Source organism: Haliotis asinina, chromosome 13 (assembly GCF_037392515.1).
Source record: "Haliotis asinina isolate JCU_RB_2024 chromosome 13, JCU_Hal_asi_v2, whole genome shotgun sequence".
NCBI lineage: Eukaryota > Metazoa > Mollusca > Gastropoda > Lepetellida > Haliotidae > Haliotis > Haliotis asinina.
In genome coordinates this window covers 37,991,030-38,016,366 of record NC_090292.1, presented here as the reverse complement: position 1 = coordinate 38,016,366, position 25,337 = coordinate 37,991,030, and the positions used below count along the sequence as shown (strand labels likewise).

Below are 25,337 nucleotides of genomic sequence, written 5' to 3'. Positions count from 1 at the left end.
CAAAGGGGAGGTAAGCCCAAGTACAAAATATTGTACTTTTAATTTGCAATTGTACACTTATAATGTTTTTTTATTTGGGTTTTTTTTCCACAATCTCCAATGCATTTCATACATACTGAGTCAAAAAAGAAACTTCACAAAATGTAATTTTTATGAATAATGAATACTTTTTCCCTGATGATACATCTATGTAACCGAAATGGGATCCCTATCTTTCGACTCTAGATAAGAGGTAGCAAAACTCACTCAAATCCATTCATGCGTAGTGCCAAATTAGGTTTTGCACATGCACTCGATCACGTGATCTTCACATCGAAGTTTTCTTCATTTGTACGTGTTTGCATTGGGCTCAAGAACTGAAAAAACAACAACACTTTTTAACCACAGTTCTAACAGTACTTTAAATGCCACGATTGTCAAATGTGCAACATGCACGTGCCGTTGGCATGTTGCAAGCGGGAAGATCAGTTGTTGACGTCACAAGAGCAATGTGATGCAGCCGCCATACTGTGTATGACTTGCGAGGTCGTCTACAACAAACTAGTACCACTTCTGATCGACCATGATCGGGCCGTCCACGGTTGTGGCCTGCGAATATCCATTCTCGACGTCCATATCGTGGGCCAGTATTGACGCCGTTTTATCAACGTTAGCGTCTGCTGTGGGCCCAACGTCACCTCCGATGGACCAAGAGAGACTGCAATCGAGTCGTCTTTAGCGATGAATCCGGGTTTACCCTCTGATTCGCGGAATAGAGTCTGAAGACGACGTCGTGAACGGTATACCAAATGTTGTGTTCAGGAAGTCGACAGATTCGGGGACGGAAGTTGCATGGTGTGGGGTGCTTCCTGTGGGAACAACTGTTCCCGACTTCTGGTCACCCGTGGAAACCTCACAGCTGCTGCTTACTGTGACCAGGTGCTCACCCCTGAACTCGTTCTTTTCATGGCCCAGGTCGGCAGTCCCTGCATGATTGACACGAAATTTCCTTCAAAACGGTGGAATCAACGTCATGGACCGGCCATTGAGGTCCCCTAGCCTTAATCCAATAGAGCACGTTTGGGGTGCACTTAGGAGAAGGTCTTAGTCTTAGGAACCTACCTCAGAATTTGCAGGAACTTGTTGCTACCTTGCAAAGCAATGGCACAGAATCCCCAAGCATGTGTTCACAAGCATCAGGTAGTCGATGAGGTGACGGTCTTTGGCTGTGGTGAATGCGCGGGGCGACCTTACACAATATTGAACTGAGAAATTTCGAGCTCTTATTCTTGAGACTTGACATTCTGTATACCCATGTTTTGGAACAGCGGTGTAGCCTAAAGGAACTGATCAGTGTATCTAGTACATCACACAGATCTCAGTAATGAAATAATAACGATTCAACCATATTACCATCTCATGTTCTTTTATTGTGCCCTGAAGAAAGAATGTGAAGTTTCTTTTTAGACTCAGAATATCATGAACGAGTGATAACTGTCTTATAATTATGTCTGATTTTGGGGTTGTGACCTTTAAGCAATGTACTTTCTTCAAATACTACGTTTTGAGACTCAATAAAGAGGTATTTAGGTAGGGAGAATAGTAATTTGTGGTTGTAAACACAAAACAGTATACGTGTGTTAGGTTAAAACTGATTTTAAACCCCGGCTTAAGTCGTGCCGAATAGAGGCGACACTTTTGATTGAGGATATATTGACAGTGGAGCGAGAAAGAGGCTTTACTTTAAGGGGCCAGTTTTCTTTCCATGTTGCATTTGATAACGTTATAAAGAAGTATTTAGGTGGACATGACACCAATCTACATATGGATTTAATTACGATTTACATTTTGATGGCTTGAGCCAAGCCGGACCGAACAATTGTGGCTGAGATAATGTTGAGAGTGTGGGGTAGAGATCATACCATGTTTTATAGGTACTAGGAATAGTGAATTTATGGGGTGGTATTTGATTGAGTATAGACATAGGAAACATTTTCGGGCCGATGGAAACGTGTATCCCAATTAACTGAAATATTTATGCGTATTAAATTCGGTTTCGTTTAACAATTCCACTTTTAGACGTAACCTCGGTCAGAAAGTTCTAACTTCATGAGTTTAAACCGATTTACTCGTAATAGACTTTATATGGTGCGGCGTGTGTGGGTTCAAATTGAACACTGTTATCAAGAGTATATGTTGCATTAATCATTTGTAGGCATGGCGTTCATTAATGGTTTTGTTAGCCAATATTACATTTGGCACGCCCCGTCTATTAGGCCATCCCAGATGCCCCCCAAACAAACAAACAAACACACACGCACGCACGCACGCACGCACGCACGCGTGAATATTCATACTTGTGCGCTCAATATAGTAACTTGAGCACTCAGCATATTAACTCGTGCGCTCAAGGTAGATTTTATTTAATCAGGTCGCTTCAGCGATTCGTAACAATATGGCCACGTCTGTTAAGTAGAATGGAACGATGAAAAGTCTATAAAATGACTGAACAAATTTAAACTGTAATTCTGTTGGTTAATTTATATCATGGCCACCACTTATCATTTACTGATAAACCTGTAATTACATCGATGAAACCAAAAAGATGTGACTCTTCAAAAAAGGACCAATACAGGAGCAAAATTGATATTATCCAAATAGACGACATAAGCACATTATTAAATGAAGTGGTTGCTGACAATATGAAGGTAAATGAATTAGTGAACAAGGCAACCGTGGTTTTCTCAGATGTTCTTACAAATGCAGCTAGGAATACGTTTGGCATACGTCCTTCTCGTCCACCTAATTATACTTGTAATTATAAGAACAGTAAATGTAACAAACCCTGGTTTGGAAAAGAATGTATTCAGAAACGCAGACACTACCAAAAAGCTAGAAAGAAATATCGAAAACATAGGAATGATGCAGATCATATCTACTACCGCCATGCAGCTAAGGAGTATAAAAAATATATGAACAAACATGTGAATAGATATAAGTGTAAACTAGTCACCGAAATTCGAAATAAACAGAAGAAGAACCCAAAGGGGATAGTGGAAATTACTGCATAAACAGAAACCGACTCATAATGATTCTTCCCCTAGTATCAAGGAGTTATATGAATACTTTAAGAACAATAACGCACAAGGGTGTAATGATACAGTCTTTGAACTTATTACTGATGCGGATGTACACATAAACTGCTCAACTCTTAATGCTGCCATAACACAGAAGGAAATCTCCGATGTAGTGTCACAACTAAAAAAAAACAAAAAAAAACCCCTTAAGGTGAAGATCTTATAGAAAATGACTACATGATTGACTCCATAGATTTATTTCTCCCATTCCTAGAAAATCTTTGTAATGTTGTATTGGACACAGGAGAAGTTCCAGAATCATGGTTAATTGGAGTCGTCAAACCCATCTACAAAGGTAAAGGTGACTCACGTGATCAGAGTTCATAAAGACCTATTACAATCTTAAGTTGTCTTGGAAAACTTGTTACTATCATACTTAACTGTAGATTATCTAGATTCTTAGATATCAATTCTTTATTATCACCTTGTCAAGTCGGTTTTCGTAAAGGTTACTCTACAATCGACAATATGTTTGTTCTAAACTCAGTCAGTGAATTTCTAAAACAATAAGTACAAGCTGTACTGTGCTTTCATTGACTTTTCTAAAGCATTCGATAATGTCTGGAGAGTTGGTCAAAAATGTTATCTTATGGTATTCAGGGAAACTTTTTTCCATTAGTTCAAAATATGTACTCTAACATCAAATCAAGTATAGAGTTTAACTATGAAAAATCGGCATCGTTTCCATTTTTATCGGGGGTTCGACAGGGAGAAATTTTCTCTCCATTATTGTTCTCTGTTTTTCTTAAATGATTTAGAATTATGGTTAGAAACATTTGATTGTAATGGCGTTCATATATCCATTAATATCTATGATATGAATGTAATCTACATACAGCTTCTGGTACTTTTATATGCAGACGACACCGTACTGTTTGCTACCTCAGTAGCATCCCTGCAAAGGTCCCTGGACCAGTTTCATGGATATTGCCAGATATGGAGATTGACTGTAAATAGTGATAAAACTAAAGTTGTTATTTTTGGAATGTATGTTTTTGTTGTTGAAAATGGCAAGAAATAATGACTTACCACTAGACTGTGTACTTAAAGCGTTTGATATAATGATTTTACCTATCATGTTGTATGGATCTGAATTTTGGGGCCATGGTAAAATTGATAAACTTGAAACCGTACATATGAATTTTTTAAAATTGGCCTCGGGTCTCACAATGTCTACACCTATTACTTTTTATATGGTGAATTCGGAAGATATCCCATCAGTATCCATGTATCTAAAAGAATTATTAGTTATTGGCATAAACTTACTTCCACCATGTCCCAATCCAAATTATTGCAGGTAATCTACAATCTCATGTCACTAGATCGTGTAGTAACTAATCATTCCCATCCTTGGCTTAAACGTGTTGAAAATATCTTAAACTAATGCGGACTTAGCAATGTGTATATGTTCCTGAGTAATTTTAGTAGAACATGGTTGTTGAATATGGTAGATTGTAGATTAAGAGATCATTTTTTTTCAAGAATGGAGGAATAAAATAGAAATGAGCCTTAAGGGACATTGAAGCCTTTCTATTATTGCCCAAATATAATTATTTTCCATTTTGAAATCATTGGCTACCAATTGAAACCGGGCGCTGGAATAATATTCCAAGAGAAAATAGAACCTGTAAATTATGTGACTCCCCAGCAATTGCAGATGAGTTTCACTATATTTACGCTGTCCTGCCTTTAACGAATCTAAGAAAAAATTAATACCAACCAAATTATTGAAACACTCAAACAATGTATCGCATAAAATTGTGTTTACTTGTTTAGATTTTACTGTACAAAAAAAATCAGCAAAGTTTGTGAATGTTATCTCTTCTGCTATAACAGACATGTCATATCATCAACTGATTTGTTATAATATATTGTCATACTCTGCCGCCATTTTGACTATGTAAAGAATGATGAGTTTACCATGTACTCTCATGGTCTTTGCAGAATAAATGAAGTTGAAGTTGAAGAAGGTCCCGGAGTAGAACAGACCTTCGGTAATCCATGCTTGCAATAAAAGGCGAATATGCCATAAAATGGCGACTGTGCTTGTCGTAAGCGGCGACTAACAGATCGGGTGATCAGGCTCGCTGACTCGGTTGACACACATGTCATCGGTTCCCAATCACGCAGATTGATGCTCATGGTATTGATCACTGTATTGTTTGGTCCAGACTCGATCATTTACAGACCGCCGCCATATAGCCGGAATATTGCTGAGTGCGGCGTAAAACTAAAATCACTCACTCACGTATTATCTCTTGACCAAAACTTATTGGATTCTATTTCGTGACCACGCCTTAGTATTGATGTTTATTTTCTCATTCCATGTCCCCTCGATCTACGATTCCGTAACTTTGTCATCAGTTTGTGGCCGTTTCCGCACAGTGCTGTTTTCAACCAGTAGCACGACTGGCGCATTGCGTGTGGTTCTCTCGTGTTTATGTTTAACTTCTGCCTACCGGAAGTACTCGGGCGCGTCACGTGATCAAAACACTGACGTCACCGTGGCCTCTCCTATATTATGAACTACAAGCGTGTTTATTGAGCCGGTGGTAGCGTATCATATGCTTGTCGGAGTCTGTCCGAGCTGCATGTGAATCGACATGTCGGAAACAGAAAAAGCCCGGACCGCAACACCAGGTGGTGACACCATCTTTGGCAAGATCATACGCGGGGAGGTTCCGACCACGTTTCTCTACAAGGACGATGTGGTGAGTGTGAATGTAGCAAAGAGTTCCACCCGTACACCAATCTTTGGAAAGAATCCCTTCCATTCCCCCACATTCTTCTTCCGCAGATTAATAGAGTGGTTCAACCGTATTCGTGCACCTAGATCTAACACGTTTTGGCACGGTATGTGGAATTAACAATTAAGGACGAAGCCATCATCCACATGACAGTATCGAGGTCAACTGCGGGCAACGAGTGAACGACATCAATATTCGTGATAGCTAAAATCTGAACAAACAGCGCTGGTATGGTGGACAGTATGTGAAATTAAACTTTCTGAACTATCCAAATGTAAACTAGAATTTGAAAAATTAAAAGAAAAAGAAATAAGAGGTATACAAATAACAAATAGAATTCAGTGGTAGGAGGAAGGAGAAAAAACAACCAATTATTTCTGTCATCTCGAAAACAGAAACTATACCAGTAAGTTCATCAACAGTGTCAGCAATGAGAAAGGAGAAGTAATATCAGATGGGAAGGCTATTTTATATGAACAAAGAACATTTTATGAAAATGTATATGCATCAGGTGGTGCAATATCAGGTAAATATATTGAAATATTCCATGATATTATTACACCAAAACTAAAAACTGTTGAGGTTGAAATTCTTGAGGGTGACATTACGATAGATGAAGTAACACAAGCTGCTAAATCAATGAAAAATAACAAAAGCCCAGGAACAGATGGTTTCCCAAAAGAATTCTTTAAATTTTTCTGGAAAGATCTCCATATTTGGGTTTGTAGATATATATCGGAAACATTCAGGAAAAATATGTTAAGTCCAACAATCAACAGGGGCGTCATCACATGCATTCCAAAAGCTAACAAAAATAGACAGTTGTTAAAAAACTGGCGCCCAATTTCCCTGCTGAATTCTGTGTATAAAATACTCAGTACATGTATGGCCAATAGAATTAAAAAAAACTTTGAAGACACTTATTCACGAAACCCAGACAGGGTTTATCCCTGGAAGATGTATTAGTAAGAACATTTGACTGTTATATGGTATTATGTTTGAAGCAAAATTACAAGATGAAAAGGGACTGTTGTTACTTGTTGACTTTGAAAAAGCTTTTGACACTGTCTCTAAAGAATTTGTAATTCTAACAATAGGAAAATTTGGCTTTGGACCCAATATGGAAAAATGGATCAAAATCTTAATAAGAAATCCTACATCTTGTGTTATACAAAATAGTCATTTATCTCAAGTTTTGCAATGAAAGGGGCTGTAGACAATGCTACCCGGTCTCTCCCTAAATATTCCTTTTAGTGGCAGAAATTTTACAAATCATGATCCGTAACAACAGTGCAATAAAAGGAATTACATTGAACAATACTGAACATAAAATTGGACAATATGCAGATGATACTGAATTATTTCTTGATGGATGTGAAGAAAGCTTAAGCGTACCAATTGACACCCTCAATAATTTCTACAAAATGTCTGGTTTAAGAATAAATGTAGATAAGACTAAAGCAATATGGATAGGCTCAATGGCAGGTAGTAACATGATGTTATGTCAGGATCTTAAGCTTGATTGGCACAGTGAGGATTTTGATACACTAGGAATAAAGCTTAATCCTAACTTGAATAACCTTTGGGTAATTAATACAAGAAAAAGACTAGAAATTATTAATAGAACTCTAGGGAATTGGAGGAAAAGAAATTTGACATTAATAGGGAAAATATCGGTTGTTAAAACTTTACCACTGTCATCATTGGTGCATATATTCACTTCACTCCCAAATCCTCCAAAGGAATTCATTGATAAATTAAACGATATATTTTATAAATTCATCTGCAATGATAAGCGCGATAAGATAAAGCGAACAACACTTAATAGAAAATACGAAGAAGGGGGACTGGTTAATGTAGAGGTATTCATAAACTCCTTGAAACTGACAGTATTAAATAAATATCTCAAAAATAAAAATACTAGCCCTAATACCTTTCCATTCAAGGATATATTTCTGCTAGGAGCCAGTATTGAAAATTATGTGAATATAACAAATCCCTTTTGGAAAGATGTGTTGGCAGCATGGCGAATATTTTATAGAACACATAAAACTGATTTTACATATATTGACCAAATCCTATCTGAACCCCTTTGGTTCAACCATCAATTCCAAAATAGTAATTTTATTATAAGTCATTGGTATCTTAAAGGTATTCACGCTATAAGAGACTGTGTAATGATCAAGGTATTTTGTCATTTAATGAACTTAAGAAAACTTACAAAATCAAAGGCACAGTTCTTGAATACTACCAGGTTCTTTCAAATATACCAAGAAATTGGAAAGATACTGTTAAAAATAATCTTTTGATTGTTCATAATCACTATCTCAGCACATCACTGATATGTTTACTTTCAGCACCAAAGAGGTCAAGATATTTCTGTGATAAGCTTGTAAGTACTGAAAATTTCCCTGCTACATGTGAAAAATGGCAACAACTTTTTGACACTGTACTCCCATGGGAACGTATTTTCAGAGAATATAGAAGATGCACAAATGATACTAAATTGATTGACTTTCAATTTAAATTTATTCATAATATTATATACACAAAAAAAGAATTACTGAAAATGAAATTAGTTGATGATGAACTTTGCTCTTTTTGTAACTTAGTGTCTGAAAATTTTATACATATTTATTGGGAATGTGAATGTGTCAAAACATTCTGTCTGAAACTGAAAGAATATATTGACAATAATACAACAGAAAAATTTGCCCTGACAAAATATACAGTCTTAATTGGCGGAAATAATACAGACTTAATGAACCATATACTTCTTGCTGGTAAAAAATACATTCATGTATCAAGTATTAAAAACACCAAGTTATCACTGGATGCATTTCTAAAACTACTATGTGATATTTTCAAAACTGAAAAGTTTATTGCTTATATTAGTTATAAGAATAATAAAATATTACAATATTACAATGGCCACCACTGCTGACATACTTACAGTATGTGTAATTTCTACCCATGTGAAGTTATGTCCGATTGTGTACTTGTGCTGTTGCATCATTTATTTGTGTATCTGTCTGTCTACTGAGTTGAATGAATGAAAAAAAAGAAAAATATCAAATGTTTATAAAAACATACGTTTCAGCATTTGATACAATGTAATCCCTATTGAAGCAGGATGAAGCCATCATCCACATGACAGTATCAATGTCAACTGTCAACGACATCAATATTTGTGATAGCTAAAATCTGAACAAACAGCGCTGGTGTGGTGAACAGTTTTACGCCAACAGCTGTTACCGATGTAATATTGAATGCTGATAAGAAGGTTTTTGTCAGGAAATGTTAAGAATTTGTCTACTTTTGTCTTTTTTCATCATGTAATAGGACGAGTCTGGCCATCAGTATACTTTGCGTTGTGAATTTTTAAAAGGTGTTATATGGAAACTCCAATGGCCAAGCTTGTACTACTGACCCAGTGTTCATGATGGTGTTTCAAAGTTACAGGACATTAGGTCCTGTAAGTTTCAGATGTTTGTCTGACCCACTAAAAATTTACAGGACCCACAGAATTATGTTAAACAAACATTTTATATTTGACATTTCTTCTAACTGGCATTGAAATTATTATCATTATATGATAACAAACATTAGATTTGAAAACAGCAAACAAGTGTCACATGCCACAAATAACAACTTCTCACAAAGACATTGTGAAATATTCAGTTAGAGACTGGGACTGGCGAGTTGGTGATTTCTATCTGACCACTGGCGAATCTGCCAGATTTGTCAGAGGATCAGACGCTCTTCGTGAACACTGCTGACCCAGGTTCTTTCCACTCTTTGTTGCAGGGTGAAGGACGACTGGACACAATATAGCTTTAACAAAGATTGTTTATTATTAAATTATAAAAACACAGTGTAGATAATTGCACTTATAAGAACCTTAATGTTTTACATTATGAGTAGCACGAAAACATACACAGTAGCAAGTCAGTAAACTATTCCCACATCTAATGCCAGTCTGACTAAGTTCTGCAGTAAATACACCAATCTGCCACAATGTCTCACAGATGATATTCAAGAGTCACATCTGGTGCCAGCTTGAATAAAACGGCAACATGCATCGACAACTCGCAACTTGTACATGTCACTTATGTGTCACAACTAATGCTAACTTGTCAAGGTTCTGCAATAAACATCTAACTGCTACAATATAACGGTGGGGGTGAATTGCAAATGAAGCCTAAGAACTGTGTCTTACTCTCATGCCATCTCAACTAAATCATGTTATACTTGCAATGCACCATGTTACAAGGAATATAGGTGCATAACATCATCCCACAAAAACCCAACAAGATCGGACTCTACATGCGACTTTTATTTACTCTCTTACTTATTCTAACTCTACTGTTTTATAAACACCACGAAATGCATGGATTCACTACGCCGGCAGAAATGAATCCATTCACTCTGTTTGGACTTAACTACTTCTCACAATTACATCTTTATTGTTAAACAAACATATTAAGAGGGGGTGGAAAAAGGGTTTCGTTCTGGTACAGAACGTATGGAGTGGGGTGCTCTCACCTCCAACCAGCTACTGACAGGTGCTACAGCACTTATATACCCAGCCCGAGTGACTACCTGGATGAAGAAAGTTAGGCTATCAGTGATTGGCCCGTAATACTGATGCCTGTCCAATCAGGGCACTCCTAGTATATGCTCACCTGGATAGCTAAAACATGTGGCAATTAGCCACAACAGACGAACTGATGGACTGACTGACGGACTGAACTAGGAAGTATCCGAAGCACTCAACACTGCAACTGGAATACACACGAGCTCCAGCTCTTGTCAGCACTTGTAAGTACTGACGAGTTACAGAAGCCAAAAAACCCTGTTTTACCACAATCAAAAAGACACATTTAAACAAGTAAAAGTTCCAGTATTCTTGAATGAAACGTTAAATAATGTTCTACATCCCTTAGGAGACATTTACTGAATAAACACAGGCATATGTTCATACTTCATTAATTAGAACCATTTGATTTGATCATAAAATATCATATTCATTGCCTTTAATTAGTAACTTTTCATGATTTGTTCTGAAGTTCTAGGGACTGTGTCTGAAATGGGCTTACTTTTCCCAGTACAACAAGGTGATTGAAATAATGGCCTGCCTGACTGCCTGTGGCTGGTAAATTTTGAGTTGAGCTGCCTGGAAATTCTCTCCACCAGCCCGATTGTCTGGCTGAAATTTGTAAGGTTGTCCTACCTCACCTAATTGTCATGTCCTATTTTGATTTAAGAAAGATGATTGAAAGCTACGAGTATATTCCACAATTATACATGGACAACTCTTCAGCCAGTGAAGATGGCAATAGGATACTAAAACTGGCTGGCTTAGTAAGCTACGCTATGATTGGATATCTGTAGTCACATGGTTCAATAAGGACCAGTCTAAGAGAGGGTTACTTATTCGTTTGTACTTGTTACGAAATGGCAGCGTTTTTGTAAGTTATTGCATAAAAGTAAGTTTATAATGGTGGGCAGGCAACTTTCAAGATGGGCAGGCAACAGTTATGGGACACCAGCCCGGCTGTCAGGATGAGTTGAAAAATTATTTCAATCACTTGTACAACACCAAAACTTTTGGGGTCATGACCTTTTGACATTACCATCTACCAGTACAGACGGCTGGCAGATAGGCGATTTCATGAATGAAAACTGTTTTTTAGTATTTATTTTCTTGATGTTTTTGCATTAGTGCAGAAGATTAAAACTATGTTTGCTGGAAAACTTTGGATTAATAACTCTACAATGCTCTTGCAGTTGATCACTTTATTGTCTGGTCCACACTTGATTATCTACAGGCCATCACTGTATAGCTGGAAAACTATTGAGCATGACATAGGTCTAAACTCACTCCTTCACCGTTCAGTGGAGGGACACAAACATCTAAAAACATGCCACTCGGTCCTCTCCCAGCCATCTACACTGTGCCCTGTGTCAGCCACACATCATCACATTAAGCTGGCTTGTTTTGTTCTGGTAACTGCAACAAACTCTCACATCATCATCATTACAATATTAAAGGTTTCTGTAGAATGGAGCCTGGAATCCAGAAATGTTCGAAGCATCAAATACCACAAATTTTTTATACAGCATATAGGCATTGGCAAAGAGAACTTTTACAGTTAGCCATTTTCTGAATTTAGAATGGGCCACTGCCTTTGTAACAATAGTAAACTTCAAAACTTTAATGGGCCATTTTTCATTCTAATGTGCAAAATGGCCCCGCCTTTCCCAATGCCTGAGCATACTACAGGGGGCATGCTGTAATGGACATTATTGTTCCTATGTAAGGCGGTTTGAAATAGGATGTAGATTTGGGTTATGTCATATTTTAATTCCTTTACGTTTTCATACCTGAGCTGAGTGCTCTGGCATGTTTATGAGCAGTATGCTTCCACAATAAAATAAAAATGCTTGCCATGAAAGGTGACTGTGTTTGTTGTAAGATGCAACTAACGGGATCGGGTGGTCAGGCTCGCTGACATGGTTGACATGTCATCGATTCCCTATTGCGCAGACCGATGCTCATGTTGTTCACACTGGATTCTCTGGTCACGGGATCAAGTGGTCAGGGTTGCTGACATGATTGACACATGTCATCTGCTCCCACTTGTGCAGATTGGCGCTCATGTTGTTGACTATTGGATAGTCTGGTTCAGACTCAATTATTTACAGACCACCACCATCTGGATGGAACATTGCTAAGTGTGGCTGGAAAGACAGTCTGCAATATTATTGCGTAGTGCATTGTGCTTTCCTGATTACATATAGACATGCACCCAAAGTACCCATTATTCTGACCTAGTAGTACTGTGTTTGGATCAAAATCAAACCTAGTGTATAGATTACATCAAGTAGATGTCTCAGTCATATGAGGGGATGTCAATAAGTTTTGAGCCTTGAGCTTTTTTCATACCCAGGTGTCACAGCCTATGGTACGACATTGAACCTTGGGGTGTAGCTGATGTGATATATAAGTTTTGGTATCCTACTCTCAGAAGTTATTGAACAGCTCACATTGACAGAAAGATACTCCCTCATGGCTTTGAAAATGAATAAAATTGAGAATAGAGCAGTAATTAAGTTTTTAGTTCTTGAAGGAAACTCGGCGAAGAACATTGAAGAAAGGCTTTCAGCACTTTATGGAAAGTCTTCCCCTTCATCTGCTACCATCAAACGATGGGTCAATGAATTTAAGCATGGTAGAGAGAGTCTTGAAGATGACCCCCGTCCAGGTCGCTTAACAACAAGCACTAGTCAGGAAAACATTGACAGAGTGCATAGACTTGTGCTGGAAAATCGTCAAATCACACTCCACGAGTTAGAGGAGACCACAGGCATTTCACACGGATCCATCGAGACAATTCGTCATGAACATCTCGTCATGTCTAAGGTGTGCGCAAGATGGGTGCCAAGAATGCTTACAGATGAATGAAGCAAACAAGGGTCACCATAAGCAACTCCATGCTAACCAGATACAACAAGAATCCAGAAGATTTTCACTTTAGGCTAGTAAACTGTGATGAAACCTGGATCCACCACTATGATCCTGAGAGCAAACAGGAATCCATGGAATGGAAACACGTCACTTCTCCCAGGACCAAAAAGTTCAAAGCATCCAGATCAGTGCAGACTAATGGCGACAGTCTTCTGGGATAGCAAAGGCGTCATCCACATAGATTACTTATCAAAAGGAAGAACAATGAATGGGGAATATTACGCTAACTTGTTGCAGCAAGTGCAACAGTCAATCAAGGAGAAGCGTTGGGGCAAGATCAGATGCGGTATTCTTCTACATCAAGACAATGCTCCAGTACACACCTCTTGCGTTGCAGCCACTGCTGTCCAGGAATGCGGGTACGAAATCTTACCGCATCCCCCCTACTCTCCAGACATGGCACCAAGTGATTACCATCTGTTCCCAAATCTCAAGAAACACTTAAGTGGTCGTAGATTTCAGGATGAAAATGAGCTTATTGCTGCTACTGAGGCTTGACTTGAGGACCAAAATGGCGCCTTCTACAGAGATGGCATCAGCGCCTGGCAGAAAAGATGGAACAAGTGTCTTGACTCACAAGGGGACTATGTTGAAAAATAAATGTGGTTCATACCAATATTTTGTGTTTTTCTATGCAAGGCTCCAAACTTATTGACATCCCCTTATATCATGTTCTTGATTAGTAGCTGCATGTGCAGTTATGTTATCCATGATTTTATCCATGATGGTGTGAGCTCTGTCACAACTTGCAGAAGTTGCTGAAGTGTACTTCCTCATGCATGTAAGGTGCACATGATCAATCATATGTTGTGGCATTGGCCTTTGTGAGTGATGAAAGTGGTATGTCTCTGTATAATTATGCCAGCTCAATCAGATGACATCCCCACTTAATATCTAATCACTTCACCAATGGAATCAGGTGCCTGATCAGTGTTGGTTCAAATCCTGGATGGAACTCAACCCACAGGCAAACTGTAGGGTTGCACAGCATATAGAAAATGACCTGTCTTGTTATATGCGAGCGATGTGAGCGATGTGAGCGAAGCGAGCAAAGGTTGGCAACATACTTTCGTCGCTTCAGTTCGAAAAATATTTTTCATGTCAAAATAAAATATCGCCACCATGAAAGGTATGCACTAATTTTTTCACTCGGTTGTGCACATTAAATATATTTTATTCAACATTTTACGAACAACTCGTGGTATATCAGACCATTCTTCGACTCCATTGCAGTCCAGCTTCCGATTCAACCGAGTGAAGGAACTGGAGGGTATTATTCTATATGGAATACTTACAGTTACCTCCCCTGCTTCATTCGCCCATTAAGCCAGAAGTGTTTTTATGTAGAATAAATGTTACAAAAATTCTAAGAACAGAGACAACAGATAAGGCAAATGAACTGCAACAGGTTCATGATAAAATTAGGCACTAAGGTATTTCTTTTTATTTTCTGCTTATTCTTGTTCTGTCACTCCATTCAGCCGGAATCTGCCAGGGGTAATGGAGGCGAAGAATGATCTGAATACCACTAGGGGCGCCTAAAATGTTGAATAAAACATATTTCACGTGAGTAATTATTAAAAATGGGGTAGGAAATCTGTAAGCACAACCAAGCAAGGAAATGTGAGCGTACCTTTGATGGTGGCGATATTTTATTTTGACATGAAAAATGTTTTTCGATCGGAAGTGAGGAAAGTACGTTCCCAACCTTTGCTCACTTCGCTCACATATAAGAATACTTGTCATATTCTATATGCTGCACAACTCCATTTACGCTACATTTTGCTCAACCTGACAGAAATACTAGAATCTGCACTTTACTGGGAAAGGGTAATCCCAGATATGAGATGTGTTACATTTGATGAATTTCTGAATGGCATGAAGTATTCATAGCTTCTAACTTAGTTTCACTTGCTGTCATATGTACTTATTGTTCCTGCCGCTAAAAGTTATTTTTCGCAGTCATACAGATACAGATTCTTGGTTCCCTTCTTTTGGATGGTTCATTTTAGTCTCTTGCGGCACCAGTATCAGTAAAGCATGCATTGCGAGCATTGCAAGATTGGTTTCATTTTTATTTTTGGCACATGCTTGAATAATGCCCTCATGATAACTCAACATAGCAAGATTGTTTTCATTTTCTCATGCAGCACCAGTTTGAATAATGCTTACATCTGTGCTTGATGAATTTTCACATATTTTGATTGTTTACAGCTAGCACACAAAGAGCTTACAGAATACCATCTCTGAGTATTTGGACAAAGCCCATATTTTCTAACCATCAAAAAAAGAATCAGTTGTCTTTCCAAATTGTTGATCTGTAGGAACAGTTTACTTAAACTTGATGTTTTCTAGAGATGGGTACACCTTATGGTGGCGATGCTTGCCTTTGAGTAGAGCATGTACACATGTATAATCAACGTAGTGTCAAAATGATCACAGAAACATACAATACGTATTGATGTGAGTATGATTGTTATGTAAGGGTTAAAAATCACAGGCACTGCAATATTTTTGTCCATGTGTATACTAGGGATGCTCATGGCATAGTTCTTTGTTTTGCAGTGTGTTGTGTTTAATGACATCAGTGCTCAGGCTCCAGTCCACTTCCTTGTTGTACCTGTGAAACCCATTGAGCGGCTTGCCGTTGCTGATCAAGCAGATGAAAAGGTGAGGAACATTCCAGACACAGGGATCCTGAGATATTTAGGCTTGAATCAATACACAGAGTTGTTGAAGAGACCTAGAGTTTTCAGAGGGACACACCTCGACTTGTTCAAATGTCCAGTACACAGAAACAGATGAAATCTCAGACTGCCATTTTTAAATTGTTTTGTTAAATGAAGTTCAAAATATAAACAAATGTTTTCTTCTTACTTGCCATCTAAGGACACTTAGTTAGGAACCCTTGTTAAATGTGGTATCAGATACAATACAATCAAAGTGTAGATTGATGAAGGCTGTAGTACCTTGTGTCTACAATAATGCAGGCATTCCTTCCAAACAGTCAGAAACTCATTAAACATGCAGAAATATTCAGATATTTTCTCCCAAGCAAGTGCATTACAAATTGTATTTAAAATAGTATATACCATGATCTGGCTTGTATATGGTTTAGTACAGTTTTAAGGAACATACAATCAAGTTATTGTATCTGGCCAAGAATTTAATGCAATAGATGTTTTGGGCTCGTATTCAAAGAATCGATGTTGTTCCTTGAGTTCCACTGTTGCAGAAATACACCTGTAGTACACTGGATCTAAGGAGGGTAGTGCGTTCAAATACACAAATACACCTGTATGTGGTACGCTAGATCTAGGGTTGGTGAGGATTTCATATGCACAAATACATATTTATATTTACATTTTCATGTCAGATAATCACTGCAAGAAACATTAATCTGGAAGCTCCTGTGTATCTACAGACTTTTTGAAAGTACGGTTGTAGGATGTGTCTTCGTTAGACAGTAATGGGTAGATTCATTGCCAAATCGTACTGTGTTATAGTAATGAAACAGTTAAAGATATTACAGCCAGTGTATTGAGTCCAAAGTTAAAGAATGTTGAAACATGGTAATAGTGTACAAGAACAAAGACATAAGTTTACCCTTGTACTCTGTTTATCCCCCAGGTATGTATGTGAGGGGATATAGTCGATGCCGTCCGTCCGTCCGTCTGTAATCATTTTGTTTCCGGAGAATAACTCAAGAAATATTTTTAGACCAGAATTGATAGATACAGTAATCTGAACCAATGGTTGCGCCTTTTGCTATTTACAGATTTTTGGCATTTTTATATCCCTCCGGCATGTAATGAGGTGGGATATAGTGGACGCTTTGTCTGCCTGTCCGTCCGTCTGTCAGAAACCATAGAATATTTTTTACCAAACTTGATTAGGTATAATAAACTCAGGCTATTGTTGTGCCTTTTCCTATTTACAGACTTTTGGCATTTTTATTTTTTTATCCCCTCGGCATGTAATGTGGGGGGATATAGTGGACGCTTTGTCTGCCTGTCCGTCCGTCTGTCAGAAACCATAGAATATTTTTTACCAAACTTGATTAGATATAATAATCTCAGCCTATAGTTGTGCCTTTTCTTATTTACAGATTTTTGGCATTTTTGTTATCCCTCCGGCATGTAATGCGGTGGGACATAGTGGACGCTTTGTCTGCCTGTCCGTCCGTCTGTCAGAAACCATAGAATATTTTTTACCAAACTTGATTAGGTATAATAAACTCAGGCTATAGTTGTGCCTTTTCCTATTTACAGACTTTTGGCATTTTTATTTTTTTATCCCCCCGGCATGTAATGTGGGGGGATATAGTCAACGCCTCGTCCGTTTGTCCATCCATCCGTCCATCCGTAATCATTTTGTTTCCAGAACATAACTCAGAAGCCGTTCAATATTTTTAGACCAAACTGGATAGATATAGTAACCTCAGCCTATGGTTATGCCTTTTGCTATTTACAGATTGTTGGCATTTATATTTTTTTGTTTTTCCATGGAACATTTTGGTGTTAGTCTAATGGTGGGGTGGGCTTCGTTTCCGGAGCAGAACTCAAAAACCGTTTAATATTTTTCTGCAAAACTTGGTAGATATATCAGTCAGAACCTGAAGTGGGGCCTTTGGCTATGTACAGGATCTTTTGATATACTATTTTCTCGGTTTCTATGGAAACGTTTTGGACTTAGTCTCAAAATGGAGGGATGGGCTTCGTTCCCAGAACTCGAAAACCATTTCATATCTTTCAACAGATCTTGGCCGATATATAAGACAGATCTTGAAGTGGTGCCTTTTGCTGTTTACAGACATGTGGCATTTATATTTTTCATGATTTCCATGGAACCGATTCAAACATAGTCTGAAAAAAGCGTCAAGTAACTATCAGATGATTTGTCCTTTCAGATATGTGCGGGCTGGGGGTACATGTCATCTTTTGATGACTCTTGTTTGGGTAATTGGAGGTGTAGATGCTTTTGAGGTTAATGTATTATCAGGAGCACAATATATTTCAGACCAATGACTGATAACAAACATGTCTTGTTATATGCATTGGTATCTTTCATTGGTAACCTGCTAGTCATATCGGTTTTATGGCAGTTGTAATTTCCTTGCGCATATGATAAGGATCTTTGGTCCAAGTTTGGGGTCCTGGTGAAATCCTTTATCTAACCCTCTGCTCATCTACTTAGGGGAATTAACTCAGCAAAGAATCCAAAGTCACAAGAGTCTGATCACAATTTTATTTAATTGAATGGAATAACATGGGTGGCCACAGAGAGTCGGTACAAACCTCTAGGCTGAGGGCCAGAGCTGACCTGTGTTGGGAGAGTCTAAAAGTAAGTAACCTACAATGGCCAATGAAATACAGATGAAACAAAATGGGCGTGTCCTACAAGAACAACTTCAATGACCAGACAGGGGGAGTATTTAACCGTTTAATCCTATTCCAAGTGGCATTAATCTTGTTGGCAGATTTCTTGTATGTTTGGATGCTTGTGGTATCACAATAGGATGCTTGGATTAGAGTAGATGCGCTTCCTCGGGGCCATGTCTTAACGACCTTCTTTTGGTGCTTGCTTAATGTCATTCTAATGAGGTGATGACATGCTTACCTCATCAAAGTTGTTTATTAAACTGTCTAGACATAACCCTTGTCTTACTGAATGGTTTGTTCTGAATACCTCAGGCTAGGACTTACATAGAAGATCTGTAAAATTATGTAGTCCTAACTCATACCTTTTTCAGTAGTATGTCTGAGAGATAAGTTTTCCTACTTTTGACTGGAGTCTTTTTCTAAACTGTTACTGATACATGATGAAACTAATATTCTGTATTCATATTTTCCAAATATCCAAACACTAATGTAATGCTAGTATTGGTTGTAATTAATAATGAATTTTGGTATGAATTATTATTTCATGATACATCTCTGGGGTAGGTATGTTTATCAGGGCATTGTCATTCATTTGATAATGTACACATCCCAATGGTGACATATCACGTGGAGCAGGACTTGCTTTGATATGATGTATGTTATTTTCAGTGAGGTGGTCAGGAAATTCTGTTGCTGTATGATATAGCAGTGTCTGGGAAATGTTATGTACAAGATTGTGTTGAATTTGTTACCAGATTCTAGGGCACCTGCTTCTTGTGGCCAAGAAGATTGCTGCAGAGCAAGGTTTATCTGATGGGTATCGGGTGGTCATCAATGACGGTGAGAATGGAGGGCAGTCTGTGTACCACCTGCATGTGCATGTGCTGGGAAAACGCCAGATGGAGTGGCCACCAGGCTAGATGGACACACTGACACAGGCCAGGGTCATTTCTGTAAACACCACTTTGTCTTCAGACCTTTGTGTTGCTTTTGTCTCAATAAGTTAATGATTTCCCAAATGATGTAATTGCATTACAGATTCCTTGGCAAAAAAAAATGTGAGAATAAAATCTCTTGTTTGTTGTATCTCCAAAACAGTACTTGTTGCTTTACGCAAGTGTGATGCTGTATCATCAGTCAGTGAAGCTGGAAACTCGCTTGTTCCCTCCAAAGATAGCTTTATCAATTTCCATGGAAACAATTTGGACTTAGTCTCAAAAAAGCATAGATTTCATTTCTGGAGTACAACAAAGAAAAATGCTTAATACCCATCTACAAAACAAATGCATTAAACAGATCTGGAATTCGAAGTTGTGCCTTTTGTTTTGAGCAGAATATGGGCATTTTCATTTTCCTTGATTTTCATTGAAACAATATGGACTTGGTTTCAAGTGGGGTGGATTTCTTTTCTGGAACACAGCATGAAAATCATGAAAGATCTTTCTTCCAAACCTGATACAAGTATTAAAAAATTGATGAAGTTGTGCCTTTTTCTATTTAAGAAGGTTTCATAATTTGATTTTTTTCCCAGTATCCATGGAAACAATGCAGACAGGTGAAATTGAGGTAGTTGTCGGAGCACCACAATTCAATATTTTTCAACAAAACTTGGCAGATATATTCCGAAGTGGTGCCACGTGTTATTTGTAAATTTTGTGGAATACAACTGAGAACCCATGAGGCAATTTTCATTCAAACCAGCTACATTTATTGATCAAAGACTAAAGTAGTGCCTTTTTCAGATTTGGTATTTGTAAAAATTTGACTCTCTTCATTGTTGTGTGTTTGCCAGATCATATCTCTGAAACTAACAGGCATCCTTTCATGAAACTGTGCACACACAAAGACTAGTTTGTCAAAAGGTGCCTTGTGGTACGTTCATGTTAAGAATTAGTTTTGTTCTTTTCCGTGGCAGGAATTTTGATTTTGACTCTGTTCATAGTGTTATGTTGTGACCATACCTCAAAATAACACAACCTATTCTTTCATTAAACTGAAACAGGTGGTCAGCTGCTGCCTACTGAAACAGGTGCTGCCTTTTGCCTTGTCTTTGTCTAATGACGGGCTGGCCTTTGTTTCGGGAGCATGACTCAAAAAACGTTCAATATTTTTCTGCAAAACTTGGTACCGTTTGCTATTTACAGGTTTTTGTGATTTATTATTTGCTTGGTTTCCATGGAAATGTTTCGGACTTAGTCTCAAAAGTGAGAGTTGTGTTTCGTTTCTGGAGCACAACTTGAAAACTTCTTTAAATATCTTTCAGCAAAGCTTTGCAGATATTTGAGGCAGACCCCGAAAGTGGTGCCTTGTGCTATTTACTAATTTTTGACATTTTTATTTTTTTTCAGTTTATATGAAAACAATTCGGACTAAGATATTTCGAAAACCACTTGATATCTTTCAACAGATCTTGGCAGGTATTTTAGACATATCTTGAGGGGGTGCTTATTGCTGTTTACAGATATGGTATTTATATTTTTCATGTTTTTCACGGAAACGATTCAAACTAAATATAAAAATAAATCAGGTAACTGTCAGATGATTTGTCCTTTCAGAAATGTGGACACCGGAGGGATATGTCCTCTTCTGATGACTCTTGCATGTCTTTTGACTTTTATCAACATATACCAGACATATTGTTTTGAGAACTCAATAATCACTCTTGTAAAGTAACTGTAAGGTGATTTGTTGTTTCAAATTAGTGGGGACTTGGGGATTTGTCAACTTCTGATTACTCTTGTTAAACTTGCATATAACTGGAGTTGCAGGACAAGAACACAACATACAAGAAGAAAATTATGTATAAACCACATGAACATCAGATTTTACTAAAGGGCACCTGCTACACTCTGTGTTCAGCAGGTGAGGCATTGGCAATCAATGTCACTTACTAAGAGTGAGTTAGTATAGCTTTACACCACGCTCAGCACTATTTCAGCTATATGAGGGGTCTGTGAATGATTGAATCTGGACTGGACAATCCAGTGATCAACAACATGAGCATACGATGACATGACCTTTCAACCAAGTCAGCAAACCCGAGCCCCTGTGGGCTCTGGCTACTTTTCCAAAAACTAACTCAGCTGATGTTAGCAAATGACCTAGGCCCCCCAGTATACCTACTGCAGATACAATCACTGTAGGCTCAACAGTAATGAATAGAAGTCATTTAACTCACTCTCTGAAGGGGCACAAAGAAACAATTTCACCATGATAAAGCCAAACACTTTAGTCATATGTGACATACACAGTCTCCTATCTGGCTGATATCACTACCTCTTTCATTCATTCTTAAGTATTCATTGCACTTGTGGAGGTCGGGGGTAGAATAAGCCTTCAGCAACCCATGCTTGCCATAGAGGCGACTGAGGGTATTAGGTGGTTAGGCTTGCTGATTTGGTTGACACGTCATCAGTTCCCATTTGCAAAGACCGTTGATCATGCAGTTGATCACTGGATTGATCCAAACTCGATTATTTACAGACTGCCGCCATATAGCTGAAATATTGTTGGGTTCAACGGAAAACTAAACTCCCTCACTAACAATTCATTCAGGAGATGAAAGAGTATATATCCCCAAAACAGGTAGTGTACCTAAAACTAAGAGTTGACATACATAAAATCGTTCACTACGAAGTAGACTGTCCACTGAATAACCCTCGCACACACAACCCTCGCATAGATCCTTGCACACATTCAGTCAACTGAATATCAATACCCCCTTCCATCCCATCTGAATGCGCTTACTACACATTGAATGTCAAGGGTTAACTTTCAGCTCAATTCCCCTACTGACAGGGACAGTGCATCATAACAAGAATACAAGCAAAAACGTTTGAAGTCCTGTTCCAACAACTGGTATATTTATTCACGAGGATGCGTAAGGGTCACAGTCTGTTCACACACTGTAATGTTCCAGATGTCCAAGAGTGAGTGAGTTTAGTTTTACGCCGCACACAGCAGTATTTGAGCCAAATGGCAGCGGTATAGAAGTAATCGAGTCTGGATCAGTCAATCCAGTGATAAACAATATGATTATCAAAGTGCGCAACAGAGTACCCATGACGTGTCAATCAAGTAAGCATGCCAGACCATCCGATCCCGTAAGTCACCTCTTACAAGCATAGCTGCATTTTGGGGCAAGCATGGGTTGCTGAAGACCTATTCTACCTCGCATCTGCATGGGTCAAATATGTTGGAAGGAAGTATTACAGTAGGGGTTTTGGACCACATGCCCTTAAGTTCTTATTTGGACTTAATTTCGGCCCCATCCCACAGTGAGCCCATGGAGGGTCTGTCTGAAGCCGTCCTTGGATGTGCAGCCGAGTTAGACCGAATACTGGTATACTGTATGTTGCTGTATGTCTTGGCGACTTGTCAAGCTTGTGCCCCAGTATGAGTACTTGGGTGGGAGGGGGTAGGGGAATCCCCTTGGTGAGAAATCGCCAAGAAATATCTCCTAACACCCCATTGCTCGGGACCGACTCGGTTGCGCATTGGATAAAGCCTTTGCCGAAGTGTAGGGGAACCGGTTTTGCATACCACCCGACTTTGAGCTGCTCATGGGACACTTGCCGTTTTACCAACCCACGCTGGGTGACAGGATTATGAGCCATTTCAAAGAAACAACGATAAGCTTTTCAACCAAGAAATCACGAAAGTGGAAGTGATGGTCGAAGTTGTGCTTTGAAAGCTCATCACAACAAATTCAAAGGGGAGTTTATCCTGGATGACTGCAGCACTAATATGGGGAAAACAAAACAGAGAGATGCCCTATCTTATTTCGCGGCACACAAAACATAGACTGTTGGTGTTCATGCAAAAAATCAACTCTGTGTTAAAAGACCTCAGGGAACAGACGCGATGAGTAGCTTTATTTCACTGCAAGGATAGGAGTTCATTTAAGGAATGATTGAGAGAAAACCACGTGATTCCTGGCAAACTAGAATGGGAGCGAGTGAAAACTCTTACTGAAAACCGACCAACCCATGGCTTTTCGAGTGTTTTAACTTAGCAAAGGCTTACCAATGCTTAACAAATGTTTAGCAAATGATTTATTTTTGGGTGGCAACATTGTGTCATGATCAATAATTCCTCTCCGACAAACCGTCTGGGTGGCACGTTTTTCAGATAGTACAAAATCGGTTCATTGTCTTTGATGCCCACTTATCATGTCTTATTGGTGGCTCATTTATGAGTGTCTCCGTGTTCTCCGGCTGCTAGAGGTACCTCACGAGAACACTGTCGGGCATTAGTTTCTTTTTCCCTGTACTCGACGGCGAGTAATAGCGTCAGCTGTTTTTCTTTCTGGTAAGACAAGTGATTTCGTGATTGATGGCAGGCACCACTTGAGACAGTCATGCTAACCCATTTGCACTGTAAGCTGCGCCTCTGTACTGGCAGGTGATGTGGCAGTGATCTATCACCGAATTGCTGTTCAGTGGTTCATCGCACATTTCTTAGCGTTTTGTATGAGCTTGCATGTCATCCTTCGTCATGTGCATAGGGGTGATAGTGTGCAGTTGTTTCCTGATGGTTTTCTCTTCGTGTTGCACACCACGTGGCCTCTGTATACCATCGGAGAGTTTGCTTTCCCATCGCATCGGACAACCCTGTACCAACATCCCCAGGCCTCGTGTATGGGGGAAACTTTTATCCGTAGACTGGCTGACAGTGTCTACCGTTTTGACTAGGGTTTCAAAGTCAGCGTAAATGCTGTAAGGCACATGCATTTGATTTTTGCTGATGGTGAATTTTGAGATGTTGTTGTTGGGGTTGGGCATGTCGATTCGTTTGGCCATCTGTCCCACACCCAGACTATCCTCCAAGGGACGATTCTAACAAATCAGCTCGCGTGAAGGCACTGTTCACAAAAATGTTTTTCCATCTTCTTCTTGGTGACTTGGATCGGACCTGCTGTGTCAGTTCCAGAGTCATCTCTTCCTGGACAGCATCCATCTTGTATACTATTATTAATATCTTTTTCTTTTTTAAATTGACAGTCGTAAAGTCAATGTTCCGGTAGAATGTGAAGGAAGAACGATGCTATACTGGTGTAGATCTACGTCATAATAGACCCTATGGCCTTTGTCATCTCAGCCATGAGTTGGGAGTCCTATCTCACATACAGCTTATCGATCTCCTATTGTTTTGCTTAGCCAGCGGGACCAGTTTATCCCACTAATCATTGCTTTCATCGTTCGCCACCAATTGTTACATCTGTTGTTTGCTCTCCATTGCATAATGTAACAAACGATGTTTTGTTTTAATAAAATAATATCCAATACACGTGAAACATAGTGAGGTGAAAGTTAGGTTACACACTATGAGAATTTCAGAAATCAACATTTTATATAAAAGTATAAACTGTCATTTCTGTTGGTTTGTGACCAGGAAATTGAGGGATGACAAAGTGGTACACAGGCTAGCGGAAAGAGATAAAGGCCTGATAAAAGCTTCATTAAGTTTTGCATGTGCTTTTCCCATCATATATACTACTCACGTGGCCATCTCGGAAGCGATTTTGTTGTGTTACCAAGCCACGCTGACTAGTCGGCTGGAG

The 25,337-nt window shown here is 38.8% G+C and overlaps 1 protein-coding gene across 1 annotated transcript; it reads left to right on the top strand.

The window, feature by feature from the left end:
• Nucleotides 1-5,556: 5,556 nt before the first annotated feature.
• LOC137259279 (adenosine 5'-monophosphoramidase HINT1-like) lies at nucleotides 5,557-19,845 on the top strand. Its single transcript, XM_067796913.1, has 3 exons — nucleotides 5,557-5,827; nucleotides 15,960-16,064; nucleotides 19,531-19,845. The coding sequence occupies exons 1-3, from the start codon at nucleotides 5,720-5,722 to the stop codon at nucleotides 19,693-19,695; spliced, it is 378 nt and encodes a 125-aa protein (XP_067653014.1). The 5' UTR covers nucleotides 5,557-5,719; the 3' UTR covers nucleotides 19,696-19,845.
• Nucleotides 19,846-25,337: the final 5,492 nt, after the last annotated feature.